Source organism: Lissotriton vulgaris, chromosome 2_1 (assembly GCF_964263255.1).
Source record: "Lissotriton vulgaris chromosome 2_1, aLisVul1.2, whole genome shotgun sequence".
NCBI lineage: Eukaryota > Metazoa > Chordata > Amphibia > Caudata > Salamandridae > Lissotriton > Lissotriton vulgaris.
The window spans coordinates 1,100,148,350-1,100,166,775 of NC_141687.1; the positions used below are offsets into that span (position 1 = coordinate 1,100,148,350).

An 18,426-nucleotide genomic window follows, 5' to 3' on the forward strand; every position below is an offset into this window, starting at 1 on the left:
TGCAACCCACATCAGGTGTCCTCAGCCTTTATCTTGTTTAACATGGAGTATTTCTAATCCAAATTTAATGATGTGTAAGTGGTGCACCATATAACATTTAAAATGCGCAAATACTCTTCTCTCAGGGCTTATTCAATTTTCATGCTAATGACCCATTTGTGTACACTCAGTAACTTTTGGTTTTGACTATGATGCTATCACTTCTGTTATCAGTGATGTATTCAATAATGTAACGAGATGTTGTCAGTGATGGTATCAACAATAGTATTTAACATGTCATGAGTGATTTTATGTGAGGTCACAAATAATGCATGTGTGGCTTGTAAGTTATAGTGTCAGGCTCCGTCTCTATCTCTTCGGAGCTGTGCTGCAAGACCTCTACCTTCCCTCGAAGAACCACCCCAACGCCTGAAGTATACACAGACCATTAAGGTAATTCCCCCAAGGAAGGAAAGGAAGGGAACAGCGGGGAGGGAGATCTGAAACGACAAATGAACAAACATTAGAAGAAAGCTCCCCCCATGCCCGCTGACTCTAACTTCCTTCTTCTACAAATACTTAGTCCATGACTTAGCCTTTCTTCCTACCTGAAGGGGGGAATGTGTTAGGGATTAAATGCGAGGAGAGGAGACTTGAGGCAATAATAGGGATTCTGTTTCACTGCAGAGAAGACAAAGGGAACCAGTATGAAACCTGAATGTGAATACAGACTACGAATTCATTCATACACATTCACGCATTCCTTCTCAGAACTGCTCACCTTACAGCACAGGATCCCTACTTATGGTACCCCTCTCTCAGTTCTCCTGCATGTCAAGATAAAGCAAAACAAGGTTGTAGAAACAAACAGAAATAATGTCAAACAGTGTTAATACTCCTTAACGCTGTTTACTGTGTACATAGTCACCGTGATACCGTTTCCCTTATGTACTTGTTGCTACTGCTGCAACTCGGATAAAGGGCAAGGTGGCAATCCTTCTTGCAGCCTCACCACGCTCTTCTACAAAGCAATGTTTTTCCCTCCAGCCTAGTGTTCATACAGCTGAGAAAGAAAGCTCGTGAAGATCCTTAAACACACGCAGCCTGCGTGCAACTCTGCTCAAAAGCAAGGTGGCAATCCGTCTTGCAACCTCGCATCTCCTGTGAGCTACGTACTGTTTTTCCCCCCGAGCCGTGAGTCCTTTCTCCCTAAACTTAGAGAGAGAGCTCCAGAAGTTCCTTTGCTCACACGCTGCCTGCGTGTTAAACACCAGACCAAAATCACCAAACGTTCTGGGGAATCCTTATCAACACGCAGCTTGCATGTTCAACACCATAACAGGCTTTTCCCCCGAAACCACGAGGGGAGAGAAGTTCAAGAACCCAGCTTACCGCTACCAGTAACCGCTGACACCAAAACTCTGTGTTCCATGGAATAATCGGCGCCGCTGCTGGTTTCCGCGTTTCTTTTGTTTCCGGGTGCGCACCTGATCTGCGTCTCCTGTGCGCCGCTGAGTACGGCATGCCGGGAATTGTAGTTTTACCGCCAGCTGCCTCTGGACTTCATGGGTTCCCCGGTTCTACACCTCAGAAGTGTGTACCGAGGGGGAAGGGGGGGTTCGAGGTCTGACATATAGTTAGCTCAGAAAACTGTAACTGCTGAATTTCAGAGCCTCTTTTGTTTCTAAACATTAGTTTTTACCTTATTTCAATGTATTCCTATAACATCACTTTACCCTTTGTTTCTTCAAGGAATTTCTGGGTTCCTCTCTTCATATTTTTAACACTCTAGTTTCATGCCTTCATTAACATCTCAAGTCTTAATTTCGTCCATTACCTCCTCGTTAGTCTTCCTCGCCACATGACTTACATAGTGAGCTTCAGCTCCACGACAGAACCTTCCAAAGTAAAAAAAGCCTCCCACCCCCTCCCAACATGGCCGACCAGTCACCCCTGACCTCTATAAGAGGCGGGCCGGCCCAACCAACAGCCTGTTTTTTTTGTTCTGCGCGATTCTCTCCAGAGGCGCTGTAAGGTAAGGTTGGGACCTGCTCTAGCTGGTCCTTGGGTTTTGGGTTGGAGGTCCTGCCTTAGCGGACCCTGGGACCTGGGACTAAAAATTCCCCCCTCTCTTCCTTCCCCCGACCCTGTGGGGCCGGTTGGGTGCTGCCTGAGGCGTGCCAGGGGTGTATAGGGGGGGGGCGGCCGGGAATGTGGGGTGGTGTACCCTGGTTTGTTTCCGGCCGTTTGGACACGCCCCGGGCGGGCTCTGGTGTCCTGCGCAGGGGGTTTCCCTGTTTGGTCGGGGGCTTCAGTTTTGGGCCCCTGGCGTGGGGCGGCCGCCGTTCCCTGGCTTTGGAGCTGTGTGGGGAGCGGACCCGGCCTCCTTCGTGTGCCTGAGTAATACCGGTGCGCTGACGCCCTCCCGGGGAGAGAAGCGCGATGGCTGGGGCCGGGCGCATATTTACTGCGGTTCTTCATGGTCCGCTGGGGCGCTGCTGGTGCTGCATCGCTCGCTCGTGCCCCGGGAAGGGTCCTGGTGCTCGTTTGGTGGCGCTGGTCGCTGCCGCCGGTGAGGGTGCTTTCTGGGCTTCAAGCACGGCTCGAGGCCACGCTGGGATTGGCCCGGACGCCTCCCGCCCCTTGTGGGCGGGGTTTCGCGCCTGGCGCGGTTTGTTTGTTTTGAAATCTCCTGCAGCTGGGCTCCCCGGCTGCCTATTTAATTCCCGGCGTCCTGTGTGCCCCTGAGTTTCGCCGCTTCTGCGAAGTTGGTGGTGTGTTACTCGGAAATGGAGCAGGATTCGGTCACGGGGGGGCAGGTCTCTGACTCCGTGTCTGCATTGCCCTTTACTGCACATTCCCTTCAGTTGATGATTCAGTCTGCGGTGGCTGATGCCCTTGCGCAGCGCGATGCCCAGGGCCCTCCCTCGCCAAAACGTCCTCGCAGGGACCCCACACCTGGTTCTGATGCGGAGGGGGAGGAGGAGGATCTCCATGGACGTTACATCCAGGGTCCGGAGCTTCGTGAGGTGCTTTCCCACATCAAGGAGTACTTGGCTTTCCCTCCTCCTGCGGCGGAGGATGTCTCTGATGATTTCTTTGTGCAGTATCAGCGCAAGGCTCCTGACTCCCTTCCTCTGCATGCATCAGTTAAGAAGGTCATTGAGGGGGAATGGATGGTTGTGGACAAACAGTCCTTCCCTCGGTTTTTGTCTCGCCGTTATGCTGTTGATGGGTTCACTGCGGATTTCCCTCAGACGGTGAAGGTGGACTCGCTGGTGGTGGGTCTGTCTTCCCAGGGTTCCATCATTTCAGAGGACGCCTCCCCCTCTGACCCTGTGGACAAGCGTGTGGAGGCTGCTGCTAAACGTTCTTATGCTGCGGCTAATTTCACCATCAGGGCCTCAGCCTATTTGTTTTGCACGGTGCAGTCTTTGTTGAAGGACTTCCAGTCCCTCGAAGAGCTACTGGATCAGGGGGCTGATGTTGTCCCGACGCTTGCCTTGATGGAACAGCAGACGCGCCTCCTGTCGGACATCTCTTTTGAAACTCTGGGTGCGGCAGCTGTCGCTGGGTGTGCGGCGATACAGGCCCGGCGTCAGATCTGGCTGCGGCATTGGAAGTCGGAGGCGGCCCAGAAGGCTCTGCTCATGAAGATTCCGTTCTCTGGGGCTAAGCTGTTTGGCCCTCCTCTGGAGGTTATGATTAAGAAGTCTGCTGAGGACCGCAAGTTACTGGCTCCCATCAAGTCGTCTGGGGCCCGCTTCCCGGGTCGTGGCCGGATTTTCTCCTCGTCATCCAGAGGTAAGGGCGGCGCACCCTTTCGTGGGAGGGGTCGCGGCCGGGGCGCCCCCTACTTCAACAAATCCCGATCTCAGCCTGCTGCTGCCGCTGCCTCTGCCACCCCAAAATCCTGACTACCGGCCGTCTCCCTCAGGGGTGTTCCCTGTGGGGGGACGTCTCCGCCACTTCGTCCCGGCCTGGGAGAAGTCTGTCGCGGATCTTTGGGCCCTTCGGATTGTGAAGGAGGGATTCTCCATCGTCTTCTCCTTGCCTCCTCCGGATTTTTTCCTCGCTACGCCCCTGCCTTCCTCCCTGGTCAAGAGACGGGCCTTGCTGGCCGGAGTTCAGGACTTACTTGCCAAGCGGGCCATTCGCCGTTTCCCTCCCTCTAAGAGGGGTTCGGGCGTCTACTCCATCCTTTTTCTGGTGAGAAAGGTGTCTGGGGATTTCCGACCGGTTTTGGATTTGAAATGGTTGATTTCTTATATACCACCTACTAAATACAAAATGATCTCTCTGCAGGAAATTCTGCCTCTTCTGGTGCAGGGCGAGGTGGTGGCTTCGCTGGATCTCCTCGACGCCCACCTCCATGTCCCGGTCCATCCGGTTTCTCAGTCCTTCCTCAGGTTCTGCGTTGGAGGTTCCCACTATCAGTTCCAGGTACTTCCGTTTGGCTTGTCATCTGCCCCGAGGGTGTTTACTAATATCCTGGCCCCCCTGGTGGGTATTCTTCACCAGGAGGGGATCAGGGTTTTTCCGTACCTGGACGATTGGTTAATCTCTGCCTCTTCTTTTTCCAAGGGGATGCTGCACGTCGGACGTGTCTGCGAGGTCCTCTCCTCCCACGCCTACCTGATCAACGAGCGGAAGTCACATCTGTCGCCCACGCAGGACTTGGCCTTCATTGGGGGTCGTCTGGACATGGTGCTGGGGAAGGTGTTCTTGCCTCTGGGTCGCCGGGACACACCTGTGGCGGGATCTGAGGTCCCTTCTGGCTCGGGGTTCTGCCCCGGTTCGCCTCTGGCTACGAGTTCAGGGCCTGATGTCGGCGACCATAAATGTGCTCCCCTGGGCTCGCCTCCACCTTTATCCCTTGGTCAGCCATCTGCTATCCTTCTGGGATCCCCGCTCGGAGGATTACGAGTTCCTAGTCCCGGTCTCCCCTCAGCTTCGTTCGGAGTTGGGTTGGTGGTTGGTGGAGTCTCACCTCTCCGAGGGTCTTCCCTTCTTGGTGTCCCCGTCCAGGGTGGTCACGACCGATGCCAGTCTCCTCGGCTGGGGGGCGACCTTGGGCGCAGGGTCGATTCAGGGTCGTTGGGATCTCCTTCTGTCGCGCTGCTCCTCGAACTATCGGGAGTTGAAGGCAGTCCTCCTGGCCTGCCGTCATTTTGCTCCTTCTCTACAGGGTCACCATGTCTTGGTCAGGATAGACAACCAGGTTGTGAGGAGCTATGTCAACCATCAGGGGGGGTGCAGGGTTCGCTCCCTTGGGTTGCTGACTCAGGAGTTGTTGTCTTGGGCAGAGTCGTCGGTCCTGTCTCTTCGGGCTGTCTATCTCCCGGGGTCCGACAATGTGGAGGCGGATCGACTGAGTCGGATCTTTCCATCGTTGCCTTGTCTCTCCCTGACTCCGGTGGTGTTTCAACGCTTGGTGTCTCGCTTCGGTCTGCCGCTGGTGGATCTGTTCGCGGATGGGGACTCGGCCCTCCTACCCAAGTTCTGCTCTCTCCTCCCGGTTCTGGGGGTATGGCGTGAGGATGCTCTGTCATTCACTTGGCCCTCCGGTCTTCTGTACGCATTTCCCCCGTTCCCACTGATTCCTCGGGTCCTCTGCAAGATTCGCTTGGACAGAGCCAGGGTGCTTCTGGTGGTTCCCGGCTGGGTCCGCCGCCCCTGGTACCCTCTCCTGTGCGAGCTGGCGGTTCAGGCCTACTGGCCGATCCCGGATCTTCCATTTCCTTTGAAGGGCCCCCCGCTCCCGGAGTCAGTGTTGCGCCGGCTCCATCTGCAGGCCTGGCTCTTGAGCGGGTGACGCTACTTGCTCGGGGTTGTTCTTCTGGAGTAGTGGATTTGCTGCAAGGCTCCCGCAGGTCTTCCACCTTGTCGTCCTATGCCCGGCACTGGGCTTCTTTCTCGCGTTGGTGCGGTCTGCAGGGTGCTGACCCCGCCTCAGTGGATTCCTTGCGGGTCTTGGATTTCCTGGCTGAGGGGTTTTCCTTGGGCTTGGCCCCTTCTTCCCTGAGGGCCCAGTGGGCGGCCTTGCGGGCCTTCCGCAGTCCGGATTTCGACGGGCTGGACTCCCTGGTGGCTCGTTTGCTCCGGAGTTGTTTTCTCCATCGCCCTCGGACGCTCTGCCTGTCTCCCCCTTGGGATCTCCCTCTCGTTCTGCGAGCCCTTCAGGGTCCCCCCTTTGAACCCCTGGCCTCGGTGGCTATGCGGTTTCTCACCTTTAAGGTGGTTTTCCTGGTGGCCGTGGTGTCTGCCGGGCGGATGGGTGAGCTGGGTTCGTTCCTCCGCTCCCCTCCCTTCTTGAGGGTTTTGCCTGACAGGTTGCTTCTCCGTCATGACCCCCATTTTCTTCCCAAGGTTCCTTCCCTGGTGAACCGGTCTCGGGAGGTGTCATTGCCTTCTTTCCCTCCCGACACGGATCCTTCCTTGTCCTTGCTGGATGTCCGGCGTGCTGTTTTAGTTTATCTTGAGCGCACGTCTTCCCTTTCCTGGTGTGATAGCCTGTTCGTGACTTTCGGTCCCGTTCATTCTGGCCACAAGCCCTCTCTTTCCACCTTGAGTCGCTGGCTTAAACAGGCTATCATACTTTCCTATGCTTCACTGGGTTCGGTGGTACCGGCGGGGGTCCAGGGTCGTTCCACTAGGAGTGTATCTGTGTCCTGGGCCTCCTTCAAGGGTGTCTCCACTGAGGAGATTTGTCGGGCGGCGACGTGGTCGTCCCCCCACATGTTCATGGAACACTATCGCGTTGTCTTGGGTGGTTATGTCCCTGGGGCCGTTCTGAGTGTGGGAGCTGTGGCTCCTTGATGGCTTTTTTCTTTGTGTCTTGATTCAGGTTTGCTGGAATTCCTGTTTTCTTTTCATTGTACTGAATAAACCTTGTGTTGGTTTATCTACATCGCCGTGTGGTGTTGTTCTTCTTGTGGTCAATGAAGCCTTTTGGCTTGGGTATTTGCTCACTATGTAAGTCATGTGGCGAGGAAGACTAACGAGGAGGTAATGCCCCGATTACTTACCGGTAATCTTCATTACTCCGAGTATAGTCTTCCTCGCCACATGAGTTCCCTCCCCCCCTCCCTGTCTGGCTATCGGCTTCATTGTTTGCTTGGTGGTTCAGGCTGTTGGTTGGGCCGGCCCGCCTCTTATAGAGGTCAGGGGTGACTGGTCGGCCATGTTGGGAGGAGGTGGGAGGCTTTTTTTACTTTGGAGGGTTCTGTCGTGGAGCTGAAGCTCACTATGTAAGTCATGTGGCGATGAAGACTATACTCGGAGTAATGAAGATTACCGGTAAGTAACCGGGGCAACAACATTGGGTTTAAGGAGTGCCTCACTTTTTTCATTCAATATATAGTTCTCTAGTGTTTATTAGAACTTTGTAGAAAAGCTGCATTGTTTAACAAGGGCTGAAAGTGACAGGCTGCTGCTGATTTTGAAAGTATATGATTCACTCTGCACGTCAGAAGGTTTTGCTGAAATAGATCAGGGTGACAAAGCAGAATGCTTAGAAAATGTGACCTCCTTTTAGCTTTTTAGAGCAGTACCCACAATTACTTTGACAAAAATAAACCTGTCATTTTGTTAATTTCTAAAGGAAAAGCTTTACGTTTTACACTTTTGATTCCATCCAGAAGTGTGATACCACACTTTTGTCATAAATACAGAATGTAAGCGAACTAGTTGTTCATTAGAACACCGGGAAACTGCAGTTGACTAAGGAGTTAACTCACAGAATGCTATTGGTGTTTGAATTACATGTTTAACTCTGTAGGTCAGAATGTTTCTGAAATGGATGACCAATATATTTGATAGCTCATAGAAAATGGGTCCTCATATTAGCTTTCTAGAACCCTAGCCATAATTTCTATGACAAAAAGAATCCCTACCTTTTGTTTATTTCTGTAGGAAATTCTTTAGGCTTTACATCTTTGATTGCTTCAAAATGCTTGAGATGTGCCACACTTCTGTCATAAATATAGAATGTTAGTACTCTAATTGTTTACTATTATATCACTGTGAGACACTATCGTTGATTGCTAAGGAGTTAACTAACAGACTGCTGCTGGAAGTAGGTTTCACTCTGTTTGTCAGAATCTTTTACTGAATGGATGAGAACGTTATTTGAGTAATAATACAAAATTAACCACAATGCGCCTGAGACCTGTAATGTTTGGTACAGCATATGGGGATCCAATCAGAATTGGCTAGTCCCCTTAAAGGCGGCCAGTTAGAGCACATCTGGACACTAATTCCCAGATTTATAAATCTTTCACACAACACAGCGCAGCACCCACAAATTGTGTGCTGCATCTTCTCCCTTGTACCAGTGCACAATTAGGCTGCTGAGGTCCATACACACACCTTTGCACCACAGTGCAACGGTGTGTGTGGTAGTCAAGCATAGGTCTTGAACTGGTAGGATACCCTTCCAGTACAAAATACTATGCATAGACTAACTTTGAAATATTTTCTACAGTGGATGTGTGGCACAGAGTACAACACACATGCAGAGGGAAGCATTGGGAGAAATAAAAGCATTTCTTGTTTTTAACACCTGCTTCAAAGCGGCATACTTTTTTGGTGCCGAATCCAGTCTACTAATATAAGTAGATAGGGTTTTACATCAAAAAGCATGGTGGTTGCATAGGAACGTCCATGTAACACCCATGTAACACCCCACTGACACTAAATAACACTGCTGTGCATTACTTTTAGGCAACTTTACAATGCAAAACAAGATTTGCGCTGGAAAGTAATTAACAACAAAATTATTCTCTGCTGTTTTTTTGTCACTTTTGTGAAGCAAACTCATTGCAAAATGTTTGTAAATCTGGGCCTTACTGTCCAGATATCACTATATTTTTAACACTTTCATGTTTTCTCCGAGCACCTTTCCATGCACACATTTCTCAAATGGCATAATAGATTTACATAAATACCAAAAAACATGCTCTCTGAGTAAAGTTCCACATTTTTTCCACAATTGTTAAAATTCCTTTCAGTCATTTTTTTCTATATCACTACCCAAAAATGTCCTAGGAGCATTAACATGACAAATCAAGCTTTTGTGACACCCCTTTTTCTTGGCCCCGTCTTGATGGATCTCCCTCTAACTTTCCAGGAAGCAGTCATGGTGAATGAGCCTATTTTGGGAAGGATTTTTTAAATGGTGTCAAAGCTATTAGTGAAAATAAAATGCTCTTTCTATGGAACTCTGACCTAACTATAACCACATATACATGCAAATTATCTGTTGACACACTCAGAGTAAATGCAAGAAATTAACTTTTTATTTGACCTGCAATTGGAAAATTAACCCTTTGGAATTTCCCTGTATGGTAAGCATTCAATGCAGAAATGAATACCTTATCTGCAATGATAGAGTGTCTCTGGGATATTTTAAAAATATTTTAAAATTATTGTGCACAATTATGCTCATTGCGAAAGCCTTCGGCTTGTTTACTCTTGCATCTTCTAGTGTGTTGCTCCAAAAAAATCAGTGAGCACGAATTGGGTTCCTCATTATTTGTGTCTGAGAGAGGAGGCACCAAGTTTATGTCATTGGCATGAGGGGAGTTCTAGTAACAGCTAAATATTCTGTTAATTAATACTACTATTGGTTCTTAACTTTTCAGATGGTATGGTACTTTTCCATAGCTTTTCCTTATTTTTCAATGTAGACACTCTCTTTAAGATAGTAATTAACACATTGCACCTTTCCATTACGTTGGAGATCAGAACGAGGCAATGACATCCCTGAAATCAACTAGATATTAAATATAAGGATTCAATAAAGCAAGTAGCCAGAAAAACAAAAAGGATACCTGGTCAGGCAAATGGCCCCTATGCCCCCTGAAGTAAAGCCAAGGTAATCAATTACCAACCATCTAATGTGGAGTTGTAAACACTCAAGTTTCTGAGTCTGAGTCTAGAGAATGGCAAAGGGAAGACCTCCATGACATGTAATGTACTGTAAATTAGATAACATTGTGAAAGAGTAAAGAGAAGCAAGGAAACAGGACAGGCCGACTTGAAAAGGTATAGGTAATGGAAATTGAAAGTAGTGAGCAGGAACAATGGAACATATACCCAATGGGAAAGCACAACATATAGGGTAAATATTGAAAATATAACCACTTAACATTTCTGCTGCATTTCCCTCTCCTGAAATCATTCAATTTGTTTCTTTCTTCATCCAATTGATAATAGTTAAATATTTTGTTTGGCTCATCATGAAATAGCTCTTAAGAATTTGGGTTTAGGGATGCGGATTTTTACATCTTATAAGTGTTTCACAGTGAGGCTGTAAAGGTCTGGTTAATTATATTAGGGCAGTTAATCAGCTGCATTTAGAAATAGAGTCATGGGTCTCCTACAATTAGGTCAGCAATGATGCAACAATGCCTAACCAGTTTTAATTTCTGAAAAAGCCTTAAGGTCGTCTTGCTCAAGGGTACTCTATTTTAGTCAACTGAGCAAACTAGAGGGATAAATATGTTATAACATGGAAATGTTGGCATATTTGCAATGCGGTCACATCTGAGGGGGCTAAGATTCTTTTCATATGATTTCAAAAATCTTTGCTTCAGTATTTTCCACTGTGGTTCATGAATTTGCGCTTTTGTTTGTGTGAAGTTTTTATTACATAAAATAATCTCAAGAAGAATGAGCTGAGGATGAACATCTAGTCCTGTAGTTTGCAGAAACTGAAGGTGAATGATGTCCAGTTCTGTTCTGTACTGTGCCATGGGCATGGCAAGAAATGAGGTGAGAGGAGCAACGCAAGGCCGCCTGTGCTGCTCGCACTGAGGCGGTGATGCCTGAGCTTCTTCGCATCGAGCCCTGGTTCCAAGCCAGCTTTGGTCCAGCAGAAGAATGGACCGCTCACTCTAAGGCAATGAAGTCTGCCTTCAAGACCGTTCTCAAGCTTGGCAAGCTCACAGCAGTGTGGGGTAGATTGAGCGGGGTTCATCTGACTTGTCCCCTGCCCCCTCCAGCCGGCAACGAGTTGGAAGCCTCTTACTTCACATTTTCCTGCCCTACAACGCCCCTTGGGAGGCCTTTAGAGAGTCCTACAACTAGCTGGTTGCCTCTTCCCTCCAGCCCTGTTGCCCTGTGAAGAAATCCCAAGAGACCGCCAGAGAGGCCACAAGTATGACCTGAGGGGGTAATAACCGTAGGAGGGCTACTCCTGGAATGCAGCTTTTATTCGGCAGCCTGAATTCATTGCAGCGGCTCTCTTGGTTCTCGGTCCGGCCGCCAGTACAAGTTTGCTCAGGCCTTGGTGGTGTGATTTGCCTGGTGGTGGAAGGTGGAGAAAAAAAGACAAGGAGGTAAAGGGACTGTTAAACACAGCATAAGCCCCCCATTAATGGGGGCCTCACCAGGGGGTTGAGGTGTCGCAGTGGAAGCAGCCGAGGTAAAACTTAGTGTGGTTTGCCACCCTGTGCACCCCTAGTTGCTGCATTCTTCCTTTTGCTGTCTCAAACAATAGTAAAGTGTTTGAATAATAAGCTGCCAGGAAAGAACTTTGCAACTATTCTCTTTCCCTATTCAAGGAGTGCCTTTTAAATAATTGGGTTTTGCCTGGAGTGAGTTTCTTGTGCGATTAACCCTATTTGTCAAACAACGTAGACATTGGGGGAGAAGGACTAAAATGACAGCAAGGAAACTTTGCTCTGGTTGCCTGACCATGTCAAGGGCATGGGTCAAAACTAAATCTAACTAAAGTGTTGATAATCCTTCTGTGTATTCTCAATACCCAATTACCTCTGAGGGGGAAATCGAAGTATTAACCCAAGAGGAGGCACCCTGTCTACTAAGAGAAGATATTACACTTCCGGACATAGATCTGGAGTTTAATCATAGGTGGAGGGTGCAAAAGATGGATAATATCTTACAAAACTCCGGTTACACCCTCACTGACAACTGGCCTGCAGCTCTTTAGTAGTACACCCTTGGAACATCCTTCAATAATATCTCAAATATAGGCAACACCAGGCTTGGAACTGATTGGTAATTTGTCATTTAATCTTCCAAGCCAGGAGGCATAAGTCTCCGATTCACTGTTCTGCTTACAGACAATTCTATCCTCCATCTAGGCCCCCAAGATAACTTTGTAGCAGGGTCCGATTCTATTCAATATAGTGTCACCAGGACTCTGAAGGTACTAACTAGTGCTAAAGAAGATAGGGAAAAGAGAACTCTAGGTAAATTGAGAGCTACCAGCCAAAGGGTATTTACTCGGGTGACTTCGGAAGATGAGATTAATGGTTTGCCTCCTCGGGTTCCAAGCCTTAACTTCTGCTCACAAGCAGGAAAACACCTGGTTAAAGCACTCAAGGATTTCCACAAAAAAGGATCTGAGGCAGAAAACCCTAATTTAACCCTTTTGACCCCCTGTTCTGTGGAGCCTGTAGCACATGGATTTTCTGTGAAATCACCAAATCTGGAACTTGAAGTTGGAAGTTAAGTGTGGCTGCCTCAATAGGGAACACTCAACTTAAGTGTAAGGACAAAACAAAAAAACGGAGAGGGGCGAACAGATCACATCGGCAAATTTTATAAAAAAAGGCCCTAAAAATGTTTGCTTGAGATGGAGAGAACATTTTAGAATGGACTTAGGCATCCATTTAAGGTTAAAAACTTAATTGGATAGATGTGGACCCACCGCTCCAATTATCATATCCCCCGTAGAGAGGAGTGATCATGGGGCAGTTGCTGTGTCTCCCTCCCATTCACTCATTGTTGATCCCTCTTCACTCAATCCGGCAGCTGCTCCCTTTTTGGATTCAGGTAGGGCGAAAGTAACTTTGATATCGTCTGACCAGGAAGATTACCCTTCTCTCCCCTGTGATGTCAATACCTCCATATGAGATTATGTCCCCCTCTTTGACTCTGATATAATTCTGAAACGTGCATCTTTACTAGCTTGTTTTGCAGAAATAAATAACTTGAATTTAATCCAAAGCAGTGACATTTCATTGGTCTCCCTGTCCCATAGTGGGCCAGGGATAAAAAATAAGGGTAATTTTTCACTCTAAAAAAGTTATGAACATGGTACTGGAAAACAGTGAATGTCTTGAACGAAAAGGTATCGTTCTGTTTCCCCCTAATGAGGGAGTCAATGGCCAGGATAAGGGGTCTGATTTGCTGTATATTAACAGGGGGGATTGATAAGTTCCTTCTCTAAATGGGGGTTTTGTGGTGGATCCAAAAGGGTTGCAAGTTCACATAGGAACAAATGGAAGACTTGTAACTACTGGCCGATCTGTTAATGCTCACGCTGATTATGAAAATGATGAAATTAAACAATTAGCCACCCCCCTCAATACAGCATTACAATTAGCAATGAATTGAAAGTGGTCTCTTGGAACGTGGCAGGAATAAAGAAAAGTAAATAGAAGCTGTTATTTTTGAGTGATCTAAATGCTGACATAATTTGTCTCCAGGAGAGCTTTTGTGCTGGTGAGCATCAGTGTGATGATTTCTTCTCCATATAATGTAAAGCCCCCCCATCTGGGAAAGGCCATGTAAAAGGGGTTGCATTGACTCTTTTGACAAATAAGAAATATGATAGCTACAGGGATTCCTCTAACCTTTTTATAGCAATAACATTGTTCCCTAATGCAGGGGAGAAGTGTTGGCACCAATCTCAGTGATAAACACCTATATTCCTCCCACGCCCTTGTATAATGATCTTATGCAGAAGGTTTTTACTTCTATTAAAACTAATGTTGATAAGGCGAATGCCCCTCATGCAGGAGGCTTAAATTGTAAAATCTTCAACCATGCTTTCAATTTATTTCATGAAGTAGAAAAAGAGGAAGCTTTGTTTACTACCCCATATCCTTTCCATCTAAAACTAGAAGTGATATGAGAGGAAAGATTCTCCTTGACCAATTGAGAATCAATGATTGCTTAATTGGTAATGGGAGATGCCCTCTGACTCTCCTGCAGAGTATATCCATAAATCTCTGATGGGTGAGGCTATTTTGGACTATCCTATTGTTAGATATAACCCCTTTCACTTGTTAGGTGATTTAAAATTAATCAACTCCATTAATAGTGATCATCGATTGCTGCTTTTTATCATAGAGGCAAACAAACTCCTGCTAGTTCTTGGAAATGTGATAAGGTCACATGAAAATGTAATAAAAATTCAGGGTCATACCAGTGGGACCCCAGATTGATATCTAACTTAAGGGTATGTTAGTAAAAGGCAGTTAACAATGTGGATTCCTGAGAGGTCAACATTGTGAACTTCTATAACCAGTTTATGAAGCAGATTGTAACAAATTCTACTAGAAAACTCCCCAAGGTCCTGATAAAATAAATTCCTCTTTCAACCCTCCAGGTGAATAAAGAAATACGTTGTCTGGTCAGGAAACAATTTTATTTTGTACTCTACTAATAGAAATAATTTCCTGTGTTTCTTGAAAAGGCATAGAAGCCGCTTAAAGGCAAGCTTAAAAATCCTAGCTTGTGATAGGATTTGGATATATCGAGGAGAGGCTGCCTCCAAGTGTCATATGAGAAACTTCTGGGATGAAGTAATAGAAGGGTGTGGGACGAGGGCTAGATCTACCACTTACCCAATTGGAGAAGTTTGGTCACTTTTATTTCCGCATTATATACAGCAAATGGTTAGGTAGAGAGTCTCTTAGTTTTGGAACCCAGTATAGCCACCAATAACTCTCCAACTATAAAGGAAATTAAGTCTGCTATTTTAGGGATGCACTCTTCTGCTGCCATGGGTCCAGATGCAGTTCCAATATCCATAGTAAAACAGGAAGCTACCCTTTGGTCCACATTACTATTCCCGGTCTTTAACTTTTACTAAGAGAATAGGTCATGTGAATTCTTCTTGGACTAGAAGTATTATAGTTCCTCTTTTTACAAAGGGGGACTGTAAAATCCATATAAACTATCGCCAGAATGCTTTATTAGATGCAATTGGCAAAGTCTTCTCCAAATGTCTGTTGACACAGTTAAACACCTGGGCAGAGGGGCAGCAGAATCATACCAGTAGGGCAGACTAGCTTTAGGAAAAAGAATGGAACCTGAGACAATATTTCTGTTCTACAATTAATTAATTTAACCTATGTGGTTATTAGAGGTGGTGTGAAATATGCTGCATTTTTAGATTTTTCCACGGCTTCCGATAAAGTGGATTGCCATGTGCTGTAAAAAAGGCTGTTGGACCTTGGCATGCCAGGTACCATATTGCACCTAATTATTGCCCTCCATTCCTCCATCTGGTGCAGAGTACTATTAGGGGGCGATCGTGGTCTTTCAAGAGAAATTCCAACAAAGAACGGCTTCAGACAAGGCTGCCTGCTTACCCCCCAGCTTTTTTCTTCATATATTTCGGATCTGCCCGCATCCTTATTCCAAAGTACAGGTTTACCACCGAATATTGGGGGACAGCTAGTCTCATGTCTCCTTTATGTGGATGACATATTGATCCTGGATCTTAACCCTAAGAGTTTCAATAATCAACTGAAGGCAGTGTAACAATATTCCCCTGGCATTTGGGTATTCAAAAATTGGAAGTCGTGAAGACTAATAACTTTCTAGGGAAAATAATGTGCATCAGATTTAATGACAGTGATTACAACTCAAATAAAATGTTTAAAGCCTAGTCCCAGGCTAAGGGTTTGGGTGCATTCTGTGGGGCTACAGGTAGAAGACATTTTCTCCACCATTTAGTGGTATATCAGGCTAAAATCCCCACTACACTAATATATGCAGTGGAGTTTATAGATATTTCTGGATGGGGATTTTTTATTAACATTGAAGGGCAGGTGTTGAGAAGACTTATTCCTGTAACACCTCAGTTTCTGTGGCAGCATTAAGGTTGAACATGAGAATTAAAAGTGATTATGTCCAAGGTCTGGCGGGGGTTCTTTGATGGGTTGCCTGTCTTGAGAAGAGTGAAGGTGACACCCTAAGGCTTTACATGAGAAAGAAAATTATTGTAGATAAGAAGGCTAAGACTCTAGTCTACAATATTTCATGTTCGTTGGATCCCAACTTGGGCTGGAGCCAGATTTAGTACTCTCAATCCCTGCCCCTCAATTAAAGGCCTGCTTAAAACATCCCTTGCAGACCCTCAGCTTTACCTTGGACAATGAGGTTTTGTTAAAAAAGGGGATACCAAAAGGTAAAAAATACTCTCTCAATGAAAAAGCACTACCATATATAACATGGAATATGCTCCATGGGGTCCGACATGTTTGGATTTTTTTGCGATTGGATATGCTATCTTTAAATTGTGCCGCAGCAAATGGTATGGAACATCTGAAATATGTCATTTTTGTCAAAATGGAGATTAAGTCCTGAATCATGTATTATTTGTTTTTCCCGCTCTTAAGTTGCACCACTGTATATGGCTGAGACCTATTTTCTTGAAACAGTCATACGATCATCCTCATTTGTTTGACAGCTATTAACTGATCCCTCGAGGGAATTGTTCTGTTGTTGAATTGTTCACTTTTAAAAATGGTTCTTAAACTTATATTGATCTTGCTGTGAATCTTGGGCCATTGATATTAATATTGTATGCCTTAAATGTTTTTACAAGTCTTTTAATGTTTTATAGAAATTGTATATATTGTATCTACTTGTATGAATTCTTTGTATGTGGATCTCCATAGAGTTCCGAATCATGAAAAAAAAAAACTTGACTTGACTCATGTATTTCCAAACTATTGGCCTACCCGTAGTTCATGGAGCTTCCCAATTTCCTATGCTTAAGTGCTATTATAATCTCTTGTGTAAGCAATAGATGGTGATTTTCTCTTTTGAGCATTTAGTTTATGGGAACATATCTTAATTTCACTTTAGTTGTGAGGATCCCAATATAATTTACACTTTGCTTATGAGATGCTTGTGAAAGTCCAGATTTTCATGTGAAAGCCCAACTTGGAAAGATCATTGCAGTCTTTGCTTTTTTGTGAATAAGTACAAATACTAAATGATAGTAATTCTCCTCAGGATTGATGCAGTGGACTCATAACAGTCTCCAGTATTCAGCAACTAAGTTAAGTAATCCCAAAAGACAAGAAATGTAAGGCACAAATGCAGTTCACACAATAATCTTACCTGTCTTTTTTTTCAAGCTCACTTGGAACGATTGTCCCAAGCTCCTTCTTCAACCATTGATCAAAACATTTTAGATTACTGTCCAAAAAATCTACTATGAAGATGTCTTTAAAAGATTCACAGGCTGGTAAAAGTGAAGAAGTTATTAATGTTCCACCATACTTGATCATGATATCCCCTTTCACATCTCCTGGTTAAAGTAAACACAACAGATTGGATATATTGCATTATTATCTTTAATATTCAGTTTAAATTGGTGCTCTTAATGTGACCAATGTCAGAAAACTATCCCTTAATGCAAACATGGTAGGCACAGTTAACAATGATATAACCACACAAAACAAAGCAAAACAAGATTCATTTTAGTCTTTCAATGACCAAAAATACTTTATTCTGTCAATGTATTTATTTATTGCTGAATCCTGTGAAACTCCAGAAAGCCACAAAGGAAACACCCCCATCTTAATAACCTCCTTTATAATGATTCAAGCTCAGTGTTATCATTTGACACAATTACTACAGTGTAACATGTGACTTCTACAAGACTGTCATAAAGAGCTATGACCAATGTTACATATAAGGGTTTATACAGACTATTTTGCTATTATTTTTCTGGAATTTTGATGCTGATGTATGCTTATAAAGGCAGCTAATGGGTAATCATTAAATGTGTGCATGCATAATGCTAGGCTCTGTGCCTTTTATCCAATTCAGACACTCCTAAAAGTAAAGTGGGAAAGTCTACATTTCATTTTAGATTTGAAATGGAATTCTGAGTTGATACACCATCACCATGTTTGTGGATGGTAATATTTTATTTGGCAACATCTTCATCAAGGTTTTCCATGTTTAGGTTTAAGAAGGTCTGAGGCACAACTGCATGAGGCTACAGTTTTCCATTCAGATATAACAGAAAGACTCTATCAACAAACCCTCGACATAATTACAGACCGTGTTCTGGGATCCACACAGGAAAGGTAGGATAGTTAGAGGTTGGCAATGTAGAAAACGGCAAATGCAGAAAGAACGCATATAACACTTAGACATGAACCTATGAACACAACTCCCTGCCTCTCAAGAAGGCTCTTCAGGCGTTTTATAGGGTTGAAATGTGACATGAAGGAGTATGAGAACGCTGATGTGGTGTGGGAAGATGGAGCTGTTGGCTCATTGATACTGAAACCAAGAACAGCAAGATAGATGATAGGGGCAAATCATATATTCACACACAACATTAATGTCCTGAGATTTTGTTGTGGCACAGTGTTTGCCTACACACTCAGCTTCGCCCATTTCCACAAATAATTAACTTTTTTTTCACATCAAAAAATA

At 45.4% G+C, this 18,426-nt stretch overlaps 1 protein-coding gene across 1 annotated transcript in view; it reads right to left on the reverse strand.

Moving 5' to 3' along the window:
* The window catches only part of LOC147731656 (indolethylamine N-methyltransferase-like), a 55,214-nt gene that overhangs the window by 19,335 nt on the left and 17,453 nt on the right, over positions 1-18,426 (reverse strand). Inside the window, exon 2 of the mRNA XM_086956795.1 lies at positions 17,095-17,284. Coding sequence (XP_086812921.1) covers positions 17,095-17,284 — 190 coding nt within the window. The remainder of the gene's footprint in view (positions 1-17,094; positions 17,285-18,426) is intronic.